Source organism: Oreochromis aureus, linkage group 18 (assembly GCF_013358895.1).
Source record: "Oreochromis aureus strain Israel breed Guangdong linkage group 18, ZZ_aureus, whole genome shotgun sequence".
NCBI lineage: Eukaryota > Metazoa > Chordata > Actinopteri > Cichliformes > Cichlidae > Oreochromis > Oreochromis aureus.
This window is the reverse complement of record NC_052959.1, coordinates 19,857,634-19,878,338: the sequence shown is the minus strand read 5'-3', so window position 1 is coordinate 19,878,338 and position 20,705 is coordinate 19,857,634. Positions and strand designations below refer to the sequence as shown.

General features: G+C 41.0%; 1 protein-coding gene across 1 annotated transcript; it reads right to left on the bottom strand.

Annotated features, from left to right (window-relative positions):
* Positions 1-3,682: 3,682 nt before the first annotated feature.
* Positions 3,683-19,833, bottom strand: mmp16b (matrix metallopeptidase 16b (membrane-inserted)). Its single transcript, XM_039601802.1, has 10 exons — positions 19,408-19,833; positions 17,660-17,808; positions 16,947-17,063; positions 15,546-15,850; positions 13,249-13,410; positions 12,601-12,818; positions 12,374-12,512; positions 9,698-9,848; positions 6,958-7,073; positions 3,683-6,599 (listed from the first exon to the last, which is right to left on the bottom strand). Exons 1-10 carry the CDS (start codon positions 19,534-19,536, stop codon positions 6,238-6,240), a joined length of 1,848 nt encoding a protein of 615 aa, XP_039457736.1. The 5' UTR covers positions 19,537-19,833; the 3' UTR covers positions 3,683-6,237.
* Positions 19,834-20,705: the final 872 nt, after the last annotated feature.

The window sequence follows — 20,705 nt, the reverse complement described above, 5'->3', positions numbered from 1 at the left end:
TAACTTCCAACATAAATGAAGACAGAAAACTAAACAGCAGTGACGTTTGTAGGGTTACTGAAGTTTGGCTAGCTGGTATATAATGATGTGCTACGTGACCGCTAGCGACACAGCTATGTTAGCATAACATAAACAAGCTAACTTTTTTCCACTCGATAAAAGTTAACGTGAGTGTTCTCGGTGGTCAGGAACAAATGTAATCGCATGGCAGGATGCTGTAAAAGGACTAAACTTCAGCCAGGAGAACAAGTGAGATAATCCATCCTCAATACGAGGTTAGTCATTCATATACTGCTGCATGGGCTGTGCTGTAGTTACATCGTAAAGTTTTAAAAACTGAGCTTAAATAAATGATTAGCAGTAATAAAAGCCGAGGGAGGTCAACAGTGATCACTGACTGTTTTAGGAGCTTTTTGAGATTAAATAGAAGAAAATACAAAACATTAAACATGTTAACAACACAAAAGCCATATTAAACGCAGACTACTTTAGGCCCGGAAGTAGGATTCGTCACGTCATCACTGAACAACCGGATTATCCCAGTAGAGCCAGTGTTGCCAACTCCTCAGTAAGGAAAATCGCTATTGGCTGTCCTAAAAGTCGCTAGAAGTCGCTAAATGACGTCATCACCTAATTTGCATAATTGGTCACGCTAATGTAATTGTAACCTATGTTGTTGGAGAGAGAAATAACATCGTGGAAGAGACATAAAGTGAGTAAAAAACGTCCTAAATGCATTTAGAGTTTATTTAGAACTACAAATTAAATTTCTTTTAGCAATTATTGTTTTTTTAATGTCACAATTCCAACCCTGCTCCTTTATCTGGGCTTGGACCGGCAAAAGTGACCCGAAATAGGCACTCTGGTGGAGTTACTTTGTGTTTGTGTGTGTTTATAAGTAGTTTTAAACCTTGTGATCCACAAAACAGCATAAGAGTAAAAGATTAAAAGAAGAACTGACTGCGTTACAGCACCCGCTGCTTGTTGAGAGTAAAAGCGATACGCGCTTTCACGTCTTTTTTTAGCGACTTTTTATAGAAAAAAAGTCGCTAGGGGGTCTGAAAATTCGCTAAATATAGCGACAAAGTCGCTAAGTTGGCAACACTGAGTAGAGCACTGCAGGTTTACTTTTGGTTCCTATATTTAAAAGTAGAATGGGAGGTAGACCCTTCAGCTTTCAGGCCCTCTTCTGTGGAACCAGGTCCCAGTTTGGATTCGGGAGAAAGGCACCCTCTCGACTTTTAAGATTAGACTTAAAACTTTTCTTTTTGACAAAGCATATAGTTAAGGCTGGATTAGGTGACCCTGAATTCTCCCTTAGTTACACTGCTATAGGCTTAGGGTGCTGGGGGATTCCCATGATGCACTGAGTGTTTCTTCTTTACTCACCTTTTTTCCTCTCACTATGTTTTTATACACCTCTCTGCATTTAATCAGTAGTTAAGATTAATTTCTTTCTCTTTACCACAGTATTTTTTTGTCTTGTCTTCATTCCCGTCACCCACAGTTGGTCATGGCAGACAGCTGCCCTTACCTGAGTCTGGTTCTGCTGGAGGTTTTTTCCCCATAAAATTGAGTTTTTCCTCCTAACATCGACAAGTGTTTCTCGTCAGGGGTCATGTGGTCGTTGGGGTTTTCTCTCTATTATTGTAGGGTTTACCTTAGAATCTAAAGTGCATTGAGGCTATTGTTGTTGTAATTTGGTTTTATATTAATAAAACTTTTTTTTTTTATTTTTGTTTTTCTCAGTCTATAGACATGGTGGTGCATTCACAGTATTTATTAGGCTATTACGACATGTTTAGTGAGACTCTTGATATCTAAAACACTGTGCGTCAACTGCTTTCAAAAGTTGTGTTTTTATTGTGGTACCTGTACTGATTTTCCTAAATCTTACCTCCATGCAATAATACTTAAAATGACTAAACACTGAAACTAATGAAAATTAAACTAAAATAATAAAAAGCACAAACTAATTAGAAAACACAAAACTATAAAAACTCTTATTTGAACCATCAATTCTTCCTCTGAAGTGATGATGCTAACCATCACACGACCCAAATGCTACAATGTAAACTGTAAACTACTGCATATATCAGAGACAGACATGTTTTATTATGAAAATCATACCTTCATTGTCCACCTATTCTAACACTGGAGCTTGTTCAGCTTTACCAGTGGTGAGACCATAACCCAGTACAGCAGCTCAGGTCAGTCCACTTCCTAAAATCAGGAAATGGATACAAACAAGGTATTTCCACACTTGAAACTCAGAGAAAATAAGCACCTACCTTCTTTAACATTTAACTCTAACATTTAGAAAATTTGAACCAGAACATTTTCCGCACTAACTCTGAAAGAAAGTGGAGAGTCCCACACAAAAGGCTACATGTTGAGTAGGCTTCCTCATCCTGCATGTGCCATCGTCGGTGATTTAATAATAGTTGCCTTACGATATGAATAAATATTTTCTATGTGATTTTTTTAATCTTCTCAAAATCAAGGCCTAAAAGCTTGGAACATTGAGTCTTCTTGATTGCTTTTGTCACTGTTCATTTCAGACATGCTAAATGTATCTTGTGCAAAAATGAATCCCAGTTTCTTAAATAAATTATCTTTTAATGCTGCATATAAATGTGCCTTTGCATGCTGTCGCTGTAATGGGGAGACGGGTTATGTTTGTGTGAGAGCGTGATAACAGGACACGTTCATTATGCACTTGTTTTATTTACAACACACAGCATGTTCTTTATCCATGAAATGGATGGATTAAAAACAGAACTGCCTGAAGGAAACAGTATACAGTCTGGCTTATATATATATATATATATACATATTATGCCAAATGTTTACTTCTTATACACTGTGCCTTGGAGTATATACCGCATGTACTGTATCTGGCTATCACATCTAGACTGCAGTGACTGCAGAATGCTCCTCGTCTCTTGCCTCTCTGGTGTAATGACTGCTGTCTAATCAGCCCCATCCACTTCCTTTAATGACACTCTAAATTAGCCCTAATGCTTAGCAGCATGTGTCAAGGCAGACTTTAAAAAAAGCACTCAGGAGTCTGGGGACAACCAAGGACATGTTGACGCGCTGTGACCTTCTGCTTTTCACATATCTAAAAAAAAAAGTCCAACGGTTCGTTCACTTGATGCATGACAAAGTTCACTGAAGAGTTTTTAACCTTTAAACATTTGGTCTCCCTCTCAAAGACGGAAAACCATTTACACCAAACGAAATGGTTTGTTGCTGAGGCAGTAACAGAAGGACAAGGATTACTTAGTAGCTGTGAGACTAGAAAAAATATTGCATTTCAAACCCATTTTATTGACAATTTCTTGCCCTCAGTACAATGTAATGCAAGAGTTGAGGTTCTGAGCACACAGGAATAAATACGGCAATAAATACAGTACTGACCTGCCTCACTTCACACGCTCTGGAGCCATCAGATCCTCACCACAAACACACAAACTGATAAGACATCATACACGACACTGAGCCAAAGGCTTTTGCTTCAACCTGATCATGGATCAACAGGGACTATGTGCACAGCGATTTAGCACTGCTTCGGGAAAGCAAAGCTGCTCCTTTCTTTACATTTTCTTTCATTATTGTTGACTGTTGCATGAAAACTGGAACAGCAAGGACAGAGAAGGAAGCTAGCCATTTTTACATGGATCATATAGCATGACTGCCAATGCTTTGAGCAAAAAAAATGCAAGTCTGATCAGCCACTTCATTTAAATACTGAGGGAAAGACTGGTACGAGGATGACCCACGGGCAACAGCTATGAAAGAATGACATCTTAGTTTAACCACGGCATGCATTGCCCTTATTTAAGATTTAATTTGTATCTGTTACAAATTATGTATAATAAAGGTTTTAACCCATCAATCACAGCTCCATACATGTACCTTTCAGTAGATCATTCAAAGATAAGAACATTTTAAATCTAAAATTCCCTATCTGATATGTTATAAAATGGCATTGCCTCAATATCAGCGGAGGGTTATGTAAGATATCCTGTACAGTTGGTGCAGAGGACCATTTCAAGTAAAAGAGTAGCAAAAAGAACTGAAATCACATCGTGAATGGAGACGGATCATCTGGCATACTCTGAGAAATGATACGCCGCACAACCCCGTCGTTACATGTATGGCAGACCGACATATTAATTAGGATCCAGGCTGTATTGCATTTAAAACACATTATATGGTGACAGAAAAGCTTTTGCTCAGTTTGGCTCCATCTCACCTCAGAGAGAGCCTGTCTTATTATGTTGTTTTGTTTTCCTAAATTCATAATATTTATATATGTACTATGCATATATTAAACGACACATATTATACTGTATATGAGAAATATTTTAGATTAAATTTAGCTGTTTTTATTTTTCCAATAATCCTGTTAATTCCATTTTTTATTAGTTCTATAAACTGGGATTAGTAAATTGTTAATGTAACATAGTGTTTGTATAGTGGTTAGTCAAGAGTTAGATTGCATAAAACAGCCTGAGTTTTAAAAACACAGACAAACCTGGTTAAGAGTTTTTTCAAATATCAAAAAAAGTTAGTGTCTTTATTTCTGCTTTTTAATTCCTCTGAATGTTTAGACATATTTTCTTGATTACAGCAGTGCTATGCATCAAAACCTTGTTGCACAAAGTAGTGAGACGATGGAGCAATCTGGGCAACAGCACTGGCCACTGATACATGTTGTGCTTGTGGTAAGTGGAGATTATTTGCTTCTATTAAGAAATATGTTTCTTTTAAAAAAAACAGGTGGATCAAGTTATTTTGTTCGATATGAAATATTATGTAAACTTACAAACCTTGTACCAAAAAAAACATGGATTTGTAAAGCTTTTTAAAATATATGGATTAACACTGTTTGGAGTACTGTTATCCAAACTGGGCAGGTAAAAAGGATGCAGGTTGTTGGTTGTTCAATATTCTACAGTACAGTACATCTATAATGCGGGTGTCCACCCCTCTTTTCCCTCACACCTACACTGTAAAAAAAAATAGTAGAAATGCAGTACAATGTACGGTTTTAAAATGAATTAATTTTCCATATTTATATTTTACTCATGTTTTTTTTAATGACCCTTTGAATTTTACCACTTACCATTCATGGAAACTTCTGTAAAAACAAAACTGCAACAACAACAAAAACAGGTAATGCACCGGCATTAAAATACCTGCACATTTGTCGCTTTTTTGATTGTTTGTTTGTTTTTTACAGTGTACAACAAACGCCCTCCTCTCTCATACCCTCAGGTGATGGAGTAAATGAAAGCTGATAGCCTACTTCCCACCAGGCACAACTTAGCACATTTCAGGAACAATAAACCTCCTCAAATACTGCTTTAATGTCTGGGCAGTAGGAAATTCACTCAACATCTTCAACTCTCTGGACCAGAGAAAAGGAGAAAGAGAGCAAAGGGAACTTTAAGCAATGTGTGATTAAGGCAGTCTCATGAATATTGCAGAGAGGTTTTTTTGGCCCCTGTTTTGGAGATAGACTCCACAACAGTCTTGAATTCCTACCTCTAACGGCTGCGTCTTATCCCAACAGATTAGCGAGCAGACGGGTGGATATGAATAGACATGGCAAAAGAAAATCAGAGTATGGTCCACGAAGTTTGATCCACGCAGGAAAAAAGAAAAATCCCATCAAAAACTCACATCAAGCAGTAATCCTCTTTGGAAGAAAAAGGTCATATTTGGTTCGTGTGTGAATCCGCAGCACAATGAATAATCTTTTACAGGGGACCCTAAATTAAGGAAAGCACAGCTCAGGGCAATTTAATTAAGAAATGAAAGCAAAGTAGAAGCCTATATCTAATTTGTCCACTGAAGTTAGTGCTTGGGGCTTTTTAAGTGGCGTGCAGAGATGGGGATAGACAAAGGTCCCACTTACACAAGCTTAACTCTGTCTCACTTAATTGAGTTCATTCCAAGATACAGAAAAAGTCAAAGCTGATACATACATATTAGTTAGACATAGGTGTGGCTCCAGCACCGTCTTCTTTTGAGTTCTGTTGATCGTTTCACTTCTTTGCAGTTTGCATGTTATGAGTTCGAGCAGTTCTGAAATCTGCCTACATGGCAAACCTCATGTGCTGTACCCTTTACAGTGCTCCCAATTACTGTACTCAGGGCTTGGAGCAATAACTAGACCTTTATCAGAGCTTTACAACCCTTTCTATACAGTGCAGCGACAATCCCTCAGACCCACTCCTGCATGGAGCGTTTGCAGTACAGTATGTGTCGCTGCGTGCTCTTCCTCCTGAACTGGAAAACAGTGTAGAGGAGGACCATCATGCACAGCGCCAGAACGCAGGGGATAGCAATGGCCACCGCTTTCTCCGTACCTCCAGCGCTGTCTAGTTTGATAACAACGTCTGCGTCACCGTTGTCATAGTGGCGCTCCTCTACCACCGTGGGGCTCCAGTCCCAATCGGGGTCGGTGGGTAGGCTGTCGCAGCCCATGAAGTCCCTCAGAATGGACCTCGGGTAGTTAGGCTCCACGCGAAGCAGCTGGTTGTTGAATTTCCAGTATTCTTTTCCTTTGTAAAAGTAGGTGAAACCTGGGGATTTAGGGACATAGGCAGGCTTTTAAAGACTTTTGGGGGATATTTTGAATTTGTTAAACAGTGTAGAGACAGATGGAAAACAAAGTAATGGATTGCAAAGGTCTCCAGCAGGAATCAACATGTCTTATTCAGCTGCCCCAGCCGCCCACTCAAAACACATTACTTACTCTAAATGTATTTCACAGCTGGTTGCACTGCTTTATAGTACTATATACTAGTCAAAAACAAGCTGGATATTGCCACACAAACTTATCAACTTCCTGTTTTTGTGTTTGTTTTTAATACCTTTTACAAGCGTCTGGTATCATATTAATATTTCTTACAGATTTTACAGTCAGTAATGCAAACATACCGTTGGCCTTGTCCACAAAAGCCCCTTGTGGTGAGTCAGGGATGCCCTTCCAGATGGTGATGGGTTTTGGGTAACCCGGGTCCATGGTTCTCATATCCTCATTGTACCTCCAGTATCTACAACAGGACAGGCAAATATATCAAAAAACAGTCAATACGGAGGTTCAGGGACACCTGTTAGTTAGTGCAGTAGTCATAATAAGTATTAAAAAATGTTAGCACACTGGTGTTACCACCACTTAGTCACTTAAAATGGAAACAATAGATGTATTTGTCATTTGAACAACCCTGTAGCCTTGAACATCACAGGCATTAATATCATACAAAGAGTTAGGACTACTTTGCTCAAAACACACTTAAATATTTTTTTAAAAACTGTCGCCAAGTTTTTCTTTTACTCGACAGCTCCCTTAATCGGGACTTCACAAAGGCGTTGGGTGGCAGTGATTTGTCAAGAACTGCTGGCCAGGACCTCAATAATGACACTGACGTTTTAGCTAATTGGAGATATTAATACTGATGGCGACTGATGTTTTGAAACACTTCACACATGAGCCGGGATCATGCACATATACAAGCAGCCATCAGTGGATCAGTGGATAAGACATAATAATCAGACACAACATTAAAAGGAGAAGTTGGGATAACAGTGGGTTGCAAAAGCAGCTGACAGAGAGGATTATGCTGAGCTTGACATCATGGTCTGCCTGAATTTATGCTACAGCTCTGTTTATTTGTGTAAGATATAAATTATGCAATATAGAACAAAAGCACTTGGGAGACAAAGTCTATGTTTAGCTTGAGATAATCAGGACTCACCAACATGTCTGCAACACTGAAAATAGGTCTACTGCTCAGTAGGTCAACCAGTTCAACACAGAACAGGCCTTCATTTCATGTTGATCTGCTTAAATGTCGCACTAAGCCCAGAAAGCAATAATTGTAGTTCAGCATTTACCTTCAGGAAAACAAAGACGTTATGGCCTGTGATGACGAGAGCACTGCACTGGATTTCTGCTCACTGTCACAAACTCATATCTATAACTCGCAATCAAATGTCGTTTTTTTCCTTGTGACTATTTAACGATCAGCAACAGACTTCAAGTATTCCACATGACCACAGAAAGTGGTAAATCAATCATCCATGCTCTGTGTGTATCTGCCACATAGATCTGTTTCACAAGTAGCTGTGATTGATGTGCTTCTCATACACTCGTGCTCACGCACATAAATCTCGCTGCTAAGTGTCATTTCTTTGAATTAGAACAAACACCTCCCTGTCACACACGCAGGGAGAGAGCGAGAGATAAAATCACGCTCGAGACAAAATGTCTTGTTTGTCAAAATGTGGCAACTTGTGGTTTGAGATGATAGTATCATGACAAAGCATTTTGTCAGCTCCCATTACAGCGTCCTATGACCTCTTCGGATATGATTTAACTTGACAGCTTAACATGTGAGTCACTCTGGCATAAACTCAAACTTTAGGACTTGCAACACGCTCAGATAAACAACAGATTCTCATATTTGGTGTCCTGGAATGAATCCTTGATTTCAATCCAATTCAAACTGCAGTTACCCAATTATACTCTGCATGAATCCATACACAGGATAACATACAGTCCAGATGCAAAGCTTTTAAGATCAAAGAAGGTAGTAATCTCCATCGTTCCCAAATCAAAGGAATCTCAAACCCCCAGCGGTTCCTTGATCTGGCCAACCAGATCAAACTCAGTAATCTGCTAACTAAGAACCAAGTGGTTACTATGAATCAAACCAATCCTCATGAGGGCCACCAGGCGTTTGCCAAAAGGTACCTTAACAACTCCAAAGAAGCAACATTTTACAGACTGTAGTATATCACCATGATTCTAAATGTTTTTAGGCTGGAAACCGCCCACTGAGCACCACCTCCACAATCCCATCTGCACAGTCAAACATAGCGGTGGCAACATGATGCTGTCAGGAGGCTTTTCAGCAACAGGGACTGGACACCTTTTCCAAAGTGGTCCAGCTTGGGCAAAAGCTCATATTTTAACAAGACACCATCGCTAAACATTGTTCCCAGAAAATAGCTAAGAGAGTTTGGGGGAAGTCCAGAAGTGGCTCAACAAGAGTTCTGGACCCAGAACAGCATTTCTGGAGAGACTAGAAAAAGGAGACTTCAGGCCATCACTGCTGCAAAAGGTGTCCAAACCAAGCATAGCCAAAAACCTTCCCCTTATATCGCAGTGGAGGAAGAGGAAAGCACAAAGATGCTTTGTTTTGTCTTTAGGCTCTGCTGCGTAACGTAAAGGTTAAAACATATTTAAATTGAATTCAACTTTATTTATATAGCGCTGAATCACAACAACAGTCTTTATATTGTAAGGTAAAGACCCTACAATAATAGAAAAAGAAAACTCTAACAAACAGACGACCCCCTATGAGCAGGGACTTGGCAACAGCGGGAAGGAAAAACTCTCTTTAACAGGAATAAACCTCCAGCAGAACCAGGCTCAGGGAGGGACAGCCATCTGCTGTGAACGGCTTGGGGTGAGGGAAGGGAGACGGGACAAAGGGCACACTGTGGATGTGATGTAATCAATATATGAGTGTATAATAGATCTATAATCTAATAATCATATTCTATCTATAATAAAAATATGTTAAAAGACATTTTATCCTTCACATGTCCCCATGGTGCATGGTGTTTTTACTGTTTTGTCCAAATCTTTGCACGACTAATAATCTGCACAGACCTGTCTCCTTTGAAGAAGTAGGTTTTGGCGACATCCTCCCACCAGACAGCTGTCTCGATACTCTGTGTGGGCATGTTACTCCCGAACAGCGAGATGTCCTGAGGGTACGAAGGCTGGAGAGTTGTGTCCTTGAAGACCCAGAAACGGTTTCCTAAAATACACGGGCAAAGTTAGATTGCACTGGGACAAAGAAAATAACTAAATATGAGTTCAAAAAAAGCACCACGGGTTTTCAGCTCATTCAGCTCATCTGTGTTGTTGTTTTTCTTTCTTTTCATTGAGGCTTTTTTCCCCTGCTCATGTAATTTCAAGGGTCGGAAGATGTCACCTTGTTTTAAGAATATGTGTGCAGCAGGAAAATCTATGCAGTGTTATCTACAGTATAATATAATAAACGGCAAGCTGATGCTCTGAAGGCAACTCTACTGAGACTTGTTGTGTTGAGTTTTATTGAAGCTATTGTTGCATTTAATTCAGTTTGATCATAAATGCCTCAGGCGGAGCAAAGAAGGCTGCTGTGCAGTAAGTAGCTTGACACTCACATGCACAAACCCACCAATACACACAAACACAACTACACACACATACACACAGTTAAGTCCCTATGAGTGAATAAATAAAGCATGAGGCACTCTGATCCCACAGAGTGACAGATGTCATGTTAATCTGCCTGCTGGACGGACGGCTCCACTGGACCTGCACTCGTTCTCCTACCAGACAGAAAGCAAAACAACCTCACTGTCACCCAGCCTGTTACAGTAAAAAAAAAAAAAAGATATGTACTGTAAAGCTTGCCCTGCTCCCCTGATTTTCACATTTCTTAGTATTTTGTGCCTTAATGCTTTGTTTCAGGTCCTGTTTGTTCCCATTAGTATTCTGCTTATGCTTTATTTTCTACAATCTCTCGTTCTGTCCTTTGTGTCCTTCTGTGTCAAGCTTAAGCGTATTACAGTCTTGTTGCTGTTTCTTAAGTAACTTTCTCTTTTATTTTGATAGTCTGTTGTCACTCATGTAGTACTATTAGTTTTACCACGTTAACCCTCAGTGTGGTCCTAGTATAAATAGTTGTGTGTTTTCATTTGTCCTCTGTTGTGTCGCCTGCCACCTGCATGTCTGTTTCTCTATGGGTTTAGTTTTTGGTTTAGACTCACTGGCCTTCATCTTGGATTAATCTTTGGACTAATAAACATTTTCTCTGCTCTTTGAATATCAGGTCTTTACACACACATATACATACCAACACAACACGACATGCCCTTTTTTTTAGTGAAGTGATGGTATGCAATAAAATATTGTTTTAATTAACCAGAATATGGAATTTCTGCAGAAATTGTGATGGGATTGTTTCTCCTGCCTAATTTGGTCTGTGGCTCGCTGCTAATAAAAACTTGGAGGTAAACAGCTTGGCTACAAACACACAAGGAAGGATATTAACATTTAAATGCTTAAAAACATGACAAAAATAGTTGGGTTGTATTTTAAAATGTGGAAAGAGGTAGGCCGTTAGTGACTATTAGCATATTTGGACTTTTATGCATGTGCGTGTGAGAAAGAGGCAGACAGGAGCAGCTTTACTAGTGTCTCTGAATTTTCCATTCTGTATGGGAGTACACCCATGGATTAACTCTCACCCAGGTGTGCTCCGGGATGCCTGAGAACTCATAAATGACCAAAAAATACAGGCATGTTTGTTTTATCCCACGTTATATTCCCATGGTTAAAATCACAGACATTATTAGGTATGCATATGTAGCCGGTGTCTACCCGGGATACTTAATAAAAGCATTTTGTCCATTTTTTATTGGTAGGAATATTTCTTTAGTTTAACTTTTAGTGGTAAACTGTTCGCTACATATATTGTAGTTAAGGATAAAGAAGATATATTGTATAATTCAGTGTTTTTTTTACACTAAAATATTCTTTTAGTAAAGCCTGGCAAATATGAATGCATTTCCTTGCCCCAAAACATATGTAATTTTAAACGTAGCATTGTTTTTACATTTATTGTCATATTGGAGCAATAGCTTCAATTTTGGCATGTGTGGATCAACCAATCAATCACACCTCTGGTGCCTCCAATAAACAGGAAATGGCACACACACGCCAAAGCTGTCACTTCGTCTAATTTGCTTTCGTCTAAATAGGCTCAGTTCATGCTAATGCATCATCAAACTGTGGTAATTCTGGTAATTCTGGCCCTTTTGATTGCAAAGTATAATATGATTAGGTCAGCCACTGAAGCTATGATAAACAGCCATCGGTAGCGATGAGTGCAGAGGCTGATTCTGACTTTCTTACAGTTTCTTAATTCTTCTTTTTATTCAAATTAATGACCTAATCATCTCAGAGAATATTTGATGTCTCGTTCTAAAATGGTAAAATTGTGAGAAATTTATTAGAGGTTGTTTTTCCAGTATCACACATTGGCCCCCCTGCTCTTTATGGTTTAGTTTTTTTCTTTACATACCTTGACCAAAATACACCATCATATTTACATTCATGTTTAGAAACCTACATTATTTTTTGTTCCTGCAACATCGTTAGACTTTTTGGTGCTCTAATGCCATCAACACATCATTTAGGACCAATTAATGTAAAGGGGGTTGCACTATTAAATACCAGTAGTTGAACTACAAACACACACACACACAGACAAAGAGTGGCTGCTGTTAGTACCTTTGAAAAAAACAAATTTCCCTTCACTGTTTTCATACACGGCATCAATTTTGGGAGGTAAGCCATTCCAGAAGTAGCTTATCTGCATGGGGTAGCCAGGAACTACCGAATTGTCTCGTACCCTCCAGAACCACTGGTCCTGTAAACACGGACAAGGTCAAATCATCACCACTCTTCATCGCCACTGTTGTCATCCCAGAATGCTCTGATGTGATGACCTACTTTACCTTGAACACAAAAAGCTCATTTCGGAGAATGGCCAGAGTGTTGAAGCCTCCATCACAGATGTTAGGTTTGGAGTTTGGGCTGGAGGGTTTGGCACTCAGTGGAGGCCGATGGGGTCTGGCATGGCGATCGTGTTTACGTGGGTCGGAAGGAGGGTGAAAGCGAGGAGGTGGGACTGTGGGTGGAGGCCGGGTGGGCTGTGGGGCTCTATCCGGTGGACCTAAAAAGACAAAAACAGAATGTATTTTATCTGCATTCCTTTATATTCGTCTTTTTCAAAACTTCTGAAAGATTTAAGTCGGTGTCCGGTGAGTTTACAGTTTTTTGGCCATTGCACCTTTTATTTTGGCACGGAAAATGTATCCTTTTTTTGGCTGAGTGTTAGTGGACTCACGTTGTTTTGAAAGCATAGATTGGCTGCCCTCTTTAACAGCTGACAAATGCTGCTTACTGGCATCGAACCCAATATGACTGACGCAGCAGCATTTGAATAAGCAAGTGACTAAGCTTCAGCGCTTCTCTATTTATGTTGTTTTGCTATACAGCTTCAGTGAAGTGTTGGAACAAAACAAGACGTAAGAGTCTTGATTACGTGCTCTTTCAGACTTTCAGCTCGTGCTCTGAAGAGAAATTAACTTGTGGTAAGTTACCGTAGATTTTCTGGATGCCCTGTAGGTCATCGTGAGGTAGTTTGAAGTCCTCAGTGTCCATGTACTGATAGAAAGGAGCCATGATAGCAGTGGGATCATTGGAATGCTCCAGACCGAGGGCGTGGCCCAGCTCATGAACCGCAACCAAGAATAGGTCGTTACCTGGAGAGAGGAAGAGGATGACATGAGTTAGAATCCAAAAGTTCAATAACATAAAAAATAAAATAAAGAGAGATTACACATTATGATAAAACAGATCAGGCAAATATTAACAGTATTGACACTCTCGGTGAATGGTATGGTGACCTTGATTCTCGACCTTTTCCACCAAATTCAAATCTGTTTGCTCTTGAGTCCAGGTGAACCTGTAAACACAGGTCTCCATCCGCAGCTACCAGCAGTGCAAAGGCTTAACAAGTGAAAAGTGCAGAGACACCCTGCAAACTAGATTCACGAAAAAGAAAAAAATACTGTCTGAAAAAAAGTTTTTATCATTACCTAGCATCAATGTGTAACCTGCTCTGTGCAGACTCAACAAATCCAATAATTGTTTAACCATTTATCGAGCCCAAAATGCCAAACACGTACTACTCACAGGATTTTAAATGTGTGAATTTGCTTCTTTTTATTGTTTTGTTATTTAAAATCCTGCTACTTTTGGATTGCTGTTGATTAAAAATCACAAAGTATTTTCAAAGCTTTGCATTCTCCAGGTGCAGCTTTCACAGTTTTTCTTTTCTTTTTTTTTCTTTTTTTTTTTTTACAAACTAACCATTCAGTGCATAATAGTTAATTTATCAGCAGCAAAAATCATAATTACTCACTGCCATCTGCTCCAGTTGTACCTCCACTGAGCTAATGTGGTGCAAAAAGTTACAAGGAAAGCGAACTGGAGGTAAAATATGAAACAGGTGCACTTTTTCTCTTTTAGTACTTAAAGGAAGATAAGCCACATGAGAGCATCAGAGAGCGGGGAGGGACACACTCACGTTGCTGCCCAGGGCATCGGGCAAGAAGCGCTCATTTAATGCACCTGAACCCATATGAATGTTGGCACAAACAAACATTGTGAGTCTACGTCACATCGCATGCAAGCGCGCATAGACACACACCCACAAATGAAAAGATAAAAATGTCACAGTTGGTACATATGGCCAGCGTTCAGCTCATAGTGTCAACCTGATTTAGAGAGAAGTACACCATTTAAGTACAGCTTGTGACTGAAGCTGTCCCCAGGAGATTGTTGCCCTTTACAACATGATATCCCCCTCTGCCAGGAGCGCTGCACAGACCAGCGACTGACCCTCAGCCAGCAGCTAAAAGGTTACCCCCACCACCACCACCATTTATCTAACACCACCAGCCTCTTCCACCTAACCCAAATTGTCCCATAAGGACTCCCAGGAGACAAGCCCGAGCTACCATTAGCGCACATGTCAACATGCAACATTTACAATAACACCGCTGTGAAAGCCCATTAAAGGTTGCAAAGCTTTCCAGACACATAAGCTGAGATGGGCGCTTTTCAAAATCAGCCCCAGCACTCCAAATGGATAACCATGGGATGCTGCACAAGGGTGAACGTGAATTCGACTTGGGAGCCTGAGACAGTTACCATTAGGGCATGAGAAGAAAGGGGAGAGAGGGAGAGGAGCTGATGGGTGGCAAGCAGCATTAGTCGGATCGTAGAATACAAGCACATAGCATATGGATATTAGCAAAGTAGCCTAATATCATTAATATTAAATTATGTAATGGTACAAATACCAGTGGGCTACATCAAATTCAATAAAACTGAATAATCGTGCACCAGTCTTAAAATAGTAGGGCCTTCTATCCTCTCATGTGAAGAGCTTATTACACCACAAAAAAACATCAAAATCCTGACAGATGGGGTGATGCGTCTTTACAGAGCACGGGCGGATCAAAGACATCTCTGCATTCTTAGTTTTTTGGTTAAGCATCCCTCACACTCATGCCCTGTGATACCATCTCTGTCATATTGCCCTCCTGCCGAGCCATCTGTATTTAGATGGTTTTCCTTCAGTCAGTCCTCATCTATCTCTTTTTGTATTTCTCTGTGCTTTCTTCACATCTTCCATGCAGTTTTTGTTTATTTACCTTCCTGCCAACATTCAGCATTTAAAACCCTTCTTTTTTTTATCTTAAAATCCCCCCTGCCCACCTCCCTCCCCATCCTTGCTGTAGCTTCTCCTTTCTTGTGCTTTGCTTGCTCCATTGTTGACGGTCTTAGTCACATTGTCTCATCCCTCATGCCAGCTTTCCCTTTCACTCACCATCATGGTTGGGGTTCCCAAGCGTCCAAGGCTCATCGGAGTCAAAGTGTGTATCTCCTCCTATGCCTGGGCCCGGAAAATAGGCGTGGGCGAGGAATCCTCCCTCCCCATCGAAGGGTGAGCTGTCACCGTGAAAACCCGAAGCGAAGATGATAGTGATGTCCACGTCACGCCTGCCAGTCTCCAGGGCGCTGTACGGAACGGCCTCGAAGCGTAGGGGAGTCACACCCTGCCACACGTCAAACGCCCGCCGGATGGCATCGTGAGTCTCCCGGGCGCCCACCTTCGGGGTAACATTTTTTATGCTGCGGGAAGCCGAACAAGCATACCAAGTGAAAAGGTTGCTGAAGAGGTGGTGGAGGCACTTGCTCTAAAAATACTCTGCAAAGTCCGAGTTTACATAAAGACACAAATCGCATATAATTCCAAACTTCAGGGAGGAAAATAAAACACATCCTGCGTCATTGTCCTGGTAATTTGTCTGATCACCCTCCCCCCCACACATGCTTTTCAGAATGAGAAGCAGATCCTTAAAAAAAAGTTGCACTTGACAACTATTTCAAGCCCGGCAGCTTTTAACTGAACTTTTAACACAGCAGTCGTTATCAGTGTCTGGCAGGCAGAGAGGAATGGGAAATCTTCTCCTCTCTCCCCCGCTCATTTTCACGAATAAAGTGCAGTCAGCAGCGGCAGCACTGGCTCAGCACTGATTGACATTCCATTAGGAGAGGTGGCTCATCAATTCAAATTCAGGCAAGAAGGGAGGATTTGAATAAATTGACAGTGTTATCGTCTATTACTGCAAAAACCTGTCAATTTGCAGTTGTGCCAGAGACCCGTTTATCGGTTCTTCTCAGAACCTATTAAAAGCGTGGGCTTAATCGGGCCTGATAAGATGAGTGTTTAAATATTTCTGCTGAGATTATGGATAATTTACACTGTGAATTTTCAAACAATTTAATATCAGGGAGAGAAAAGCCTCCGATTTTCATGCGGCTCTGCTAAAACGGCTCGTTTTGTTTTATGAAAATGATCGAGCAAAACAAAAAACAGGAGAAAAAAAAGCAAAACAAAACAGCCTGATCTTGTTTTGCTTTTTTGTTTTTTTCGTTTCGCCAGCAAGTTATTTATACACTGTGGAGCAAACATACTCGCAGCACACATGGGCAAATTTATGTGTTAATTTATGTGTTTCTGGATGTGTGATTATCACTGTATTTTTGTGCACAAGCCCCCCACACACGGGTGACGTACTTGCTCGGTCTCTATGACAACATGGAGCATGTGATCCCAGGTGGTTAAAGAGGAGGAGATGAGAGACAGAGGAGAGCTGAGGAAATTAACACTAGCAGATCTGAATCCGTAACCTCCCTATGACAACATGCCTCCGTCGTCTGTCACCTGTAGGTTATGTGTGTTCGCTGCCACTTCTGTCCCGTCAGAGCGTATCTCCGCCTCCGTGACCTTGACGCACTTCTGAATTTGTCCGGAACACCGCAGCGTGGCTTTTGCATCCAGCTTAAAAAGTGATGACAGAAGAGAAGAGAAGAGAAGAGAAGAGAAGAGAAGAGAAGAGAAGAGAAGAGAAGGTGACTTAAGTTTGCTGACTAAAAAACTTTGGATCTCAGTTTTGCGTCACAAGACAACACGAAGCATTGAAGTGAACTCAGCAGTTCTCTTCCTGACAGGTGCCAGAGAATCACAGAACCAAAATAAGGAATGCAGAACAGCGCTAAACTACTCCAAACTACAGCCCTTCATGTTTCTCATTCATACCCACGTCACAACTACAAAACAAACACAATACATAGGCAAAACTTTAATTCTCACCTCAGGGTGATATCACTGCATCATCATGCAAAATAAGAAGAGGGAGAAGTGTTAAAACCTTCACCTGAGGTTGTGTGAGGCGAGGTGACGCGAGGTGAAACAAACATCTCTGTCTCTTTCCTTTTACTAATTCATTGCAATACTGATAGCCCGTCCTTCTGCATTTTAAATGAACGAGTGGAGCATAATGCATTAACATGACATTAATGGCCTAGTGGAAGTGCATGTGCTGCTCAGCTGTTTGTGTTTGCGCAAGTACATCCACCACACATGTGTACACTCACTCCTTGGTTTTCTCATCCAGTGTCCCTGTGACATTGAGACCGTAGACACGCTGCATGGCAGCAATGGCTGAGTGCATGGTTTGGGCAGATCGCAGGACAGACATGCCTGGTTCTGTGCGGGGAAGGTAGCCATACCTCTGTAGCCATCCCTGCAAGGGGTGAAGAAGGAGAAAGATTTGAGCCATCATATTTTGTCTTGGTTTAAGACCAAAGCTCAGATCTGAGAGAGGAAAACAAGAAAGATTACACTGAAGTGTTGCACATATTACAAAAGGCTTATGATTTATCACACAACACACATATCCACCAAGCTCTTGTAATGTATACAATACATTAAAAGTGGGAGTATAATGATAATATGAAGGTGCATCATTCATTGTGGATCTCACAAGAGACAGTGACTAACCTTTGGCTACAGTACTACTGAACATTAACAAAACAACAGAATGAGCTGCAGCAGTGCTATATTTAACATCATAGTATGCCTGAGAGTATCAAAATTTTGAGAAACACACACATATACAAAAATCTATAGTCAGTTATTTAGTTAAATTGTCTATCAAGCACATTTCTTAGGGTTTAAAGGGTTGTTTTTGTGGACAGCACTGCTAAAGCAAAAAGCAGCTGAATCCCTGCTGCTGACCTTAGTGTTCGTGTCTTGCGGCTCTCGGTCAGTGTTCATGAGCAGGACTGTGGCCCTGCCTCCTCCTGCCCTAAAAAGCCGGAGTGTGACTTGATGCAAACAACGGAGGTGAAGCTTAGAATCATTCAGGGGGCACCGGCAGGTTCAGTCCTGAAAGTGAGGGGCCACTTGGCACCCACACTATCCACAGCTGTCCACACGCCAACCAGGTGCCTCCCTATCACCACACAGCCAATGAGATATGTTCCAGTTAGCTAATATGACTAACTGTCTCCTCTGCCCATCCCTCCCTTTCCCTTCTGCCTCTATCCCTTACTCAGCTTTGCTAAACGCCTTTTTTATCCCTTGTTTTTTTCCCGGTTTCTCCCGTGGGTGTGTTTCCTGTATGAGTTGTGTTTGTTCAAAGGCACAGATTTCAGAGAGATATCAGGCAAGATTTCATTGAGCCATTAAATTGAATAATGGTGTGTGTGTGTTACTGTCAGCTTCAGCATTTAATTTCTTCAGAGTGGTGGGAGGGGAGCCTGTGGTGAGGATGGAAATGACATCAATTAATAAGGTAGAAAAAAAAGAAGCAAATCCTATTATGCAACTTGTGTCTGTAGATGTTTTATCTCCTCCAACACTGTGATGCTGCCAGAGCACATCTCACTTCATGATGACCTGTCAAAAAAGTAGCTTCTCCAGCAATTCAACAGAAGCTCTGAGGCATTTCATTTTGGATTTATTGTACTTTAAATAGACGGATCTCAGTGCATTCATATGTGCACATTTTGGATCAGTGGGCTGGATCACCTCACTTCATGAACCGCAATGTAATAACCTGAAATGAGCATCCTTCTGTTTCATTGCACCCAACAAATGAGGGATATTTTTTCCAGTGCGTGAGCTGTCCTGATAGGCTTGCAGTGTCTCCATGTTATGCTTTATCGCATGTGCCCACGGATAGCGTGGGTAACTCAACATACATGTTCTGTTTTTTTTGTTTTTGTTTTGTTTTTACCACGCTGAGGCAGACGATGTGGAGGAGAGAGCACGGTCATTTATGATTCTCAGAGTCGGGGGGAGGTGGTGGGGTAGGGGGGTAGGAGGCCATTTATCTTACCTCAACGCTGAACTGATGATTCCCCTCTCCGGACACGGCACACGAAATCCAAAGCAAAAAATGCAAGCAGAATGCTGCCGCGTAAAAACAATCCGATGGTTTTCTTTTACTGGAGGATACTAAGGTCATAATGACCCGTTTTTCCCAAGTGTTTATTAGGAGAAGCCGCCCGTCTGCTTTGTGTCAAATGAAAACCATCGGGCGAGCTGTCAAGACAGATTCAGATGAAAAAAACGGACCCCGCGTTTTTCTTTCTTTCTTCTTAAATAAAATCCCGATGGTGTGACGTTCCGATGTCAAGCAGCGATAACTCGGCGTGTCAGACCCGCTGCCCTCGCCATTCTTATTTACATCGGGGGCTACATCTATCCAGCAGCATCAATGGCCATGTACAGTATCCAGCCTGCGCAAGATAGGCTCCCTCCCGACTCGACGCCTGCGCTTTGATTTCTCACACAGCGCAGCGCTGCTTGGCAGCATCATAAGAGCTGCCCTACAGAGTGCATACGAGATAAAAACGCAATTTCTCAGCACTGCCTGCACATCTCACGTTTACATTGCAAAGGCGACGGCTCTGTGCAATTTGAAGCGCACACGTAGCCGCATGTTTTGATCTTAAATACCAAAAACAAAGGCCGCAAAGCCAGATTTTAAACTGTGAGCCTTGCATTTTCGCTCTGATAAAGTAGGTAACTGCATTTATGCGCTAAACAAACTGATAAATAGTCCTGTGCCACGAATAACCGTCAAATACAGTGTATCAGGACGGATGCTGATCAATTGCATGATCGTTTATCTTTAAATATTGGTCCTGCACTTATCCCACTATGTGCCCTCAATCTTGAGGACCCAGAATAGAAGACCTGATCGACATTTTTATCTCTAACGGCACCAAAAACCTGCCTGAAGCATAACGAGCCACCAGATGGCAGCGTTTCATTGAGGAAAGAGTCCACCAGCTGCTTTTTAATTTTTTAATTTTTTGCGAGGACACTGAAAACAGGACAAACTGAGACTGGAATCAACCCCATATAAACTAATGAGGCGAGAAATTTGATTTGATTTGATTTGATATACCTTTATTAGTCCCACAAATTAATCTGACATTTATTTGATATGGCACACAGAAAGGGCCTAGGCCTGTGGGAAGGAGTGCAGTGGGAGCTCATGACAAAAGTCAAATCACACTTTAGATTTTTTAAAATTAATATTTTATTATTACTATCATTATTAATGTTTGCACACTGTTTGCACCCAGGAGAGAGGTAGGTGTGATTTATTTGCCAGCAGACATGAAA

What these genes read in the sequence shown, in the direction of transcription:
- mmp16b (XM_039601802.1), bottom strand. Translation starts at nt 19,536, where the DNA reads ATGACCTTAGTATCCTCCAGTAAAAGAAAACCATCGGATTGTTTTTAC. An exon ending in CTGGATGAGAAAACCAAGGA is followed by an intron (nt 17,064 to 17,659) that starts GTGAGTGTACAC and finishes TCACTTTTTAAG; the next exon opens with CTGGATGCAAAAGCCACGCT. An exon ending in GAAATTTGTTTTTTTCAAAG is followed by an intron (nt 9,849 to 12,373) that starts GTACTAACAGCA and finishes CGTGTATTTTAG; the next exon opens with GAAACCGTTTCTGGGTCTTC.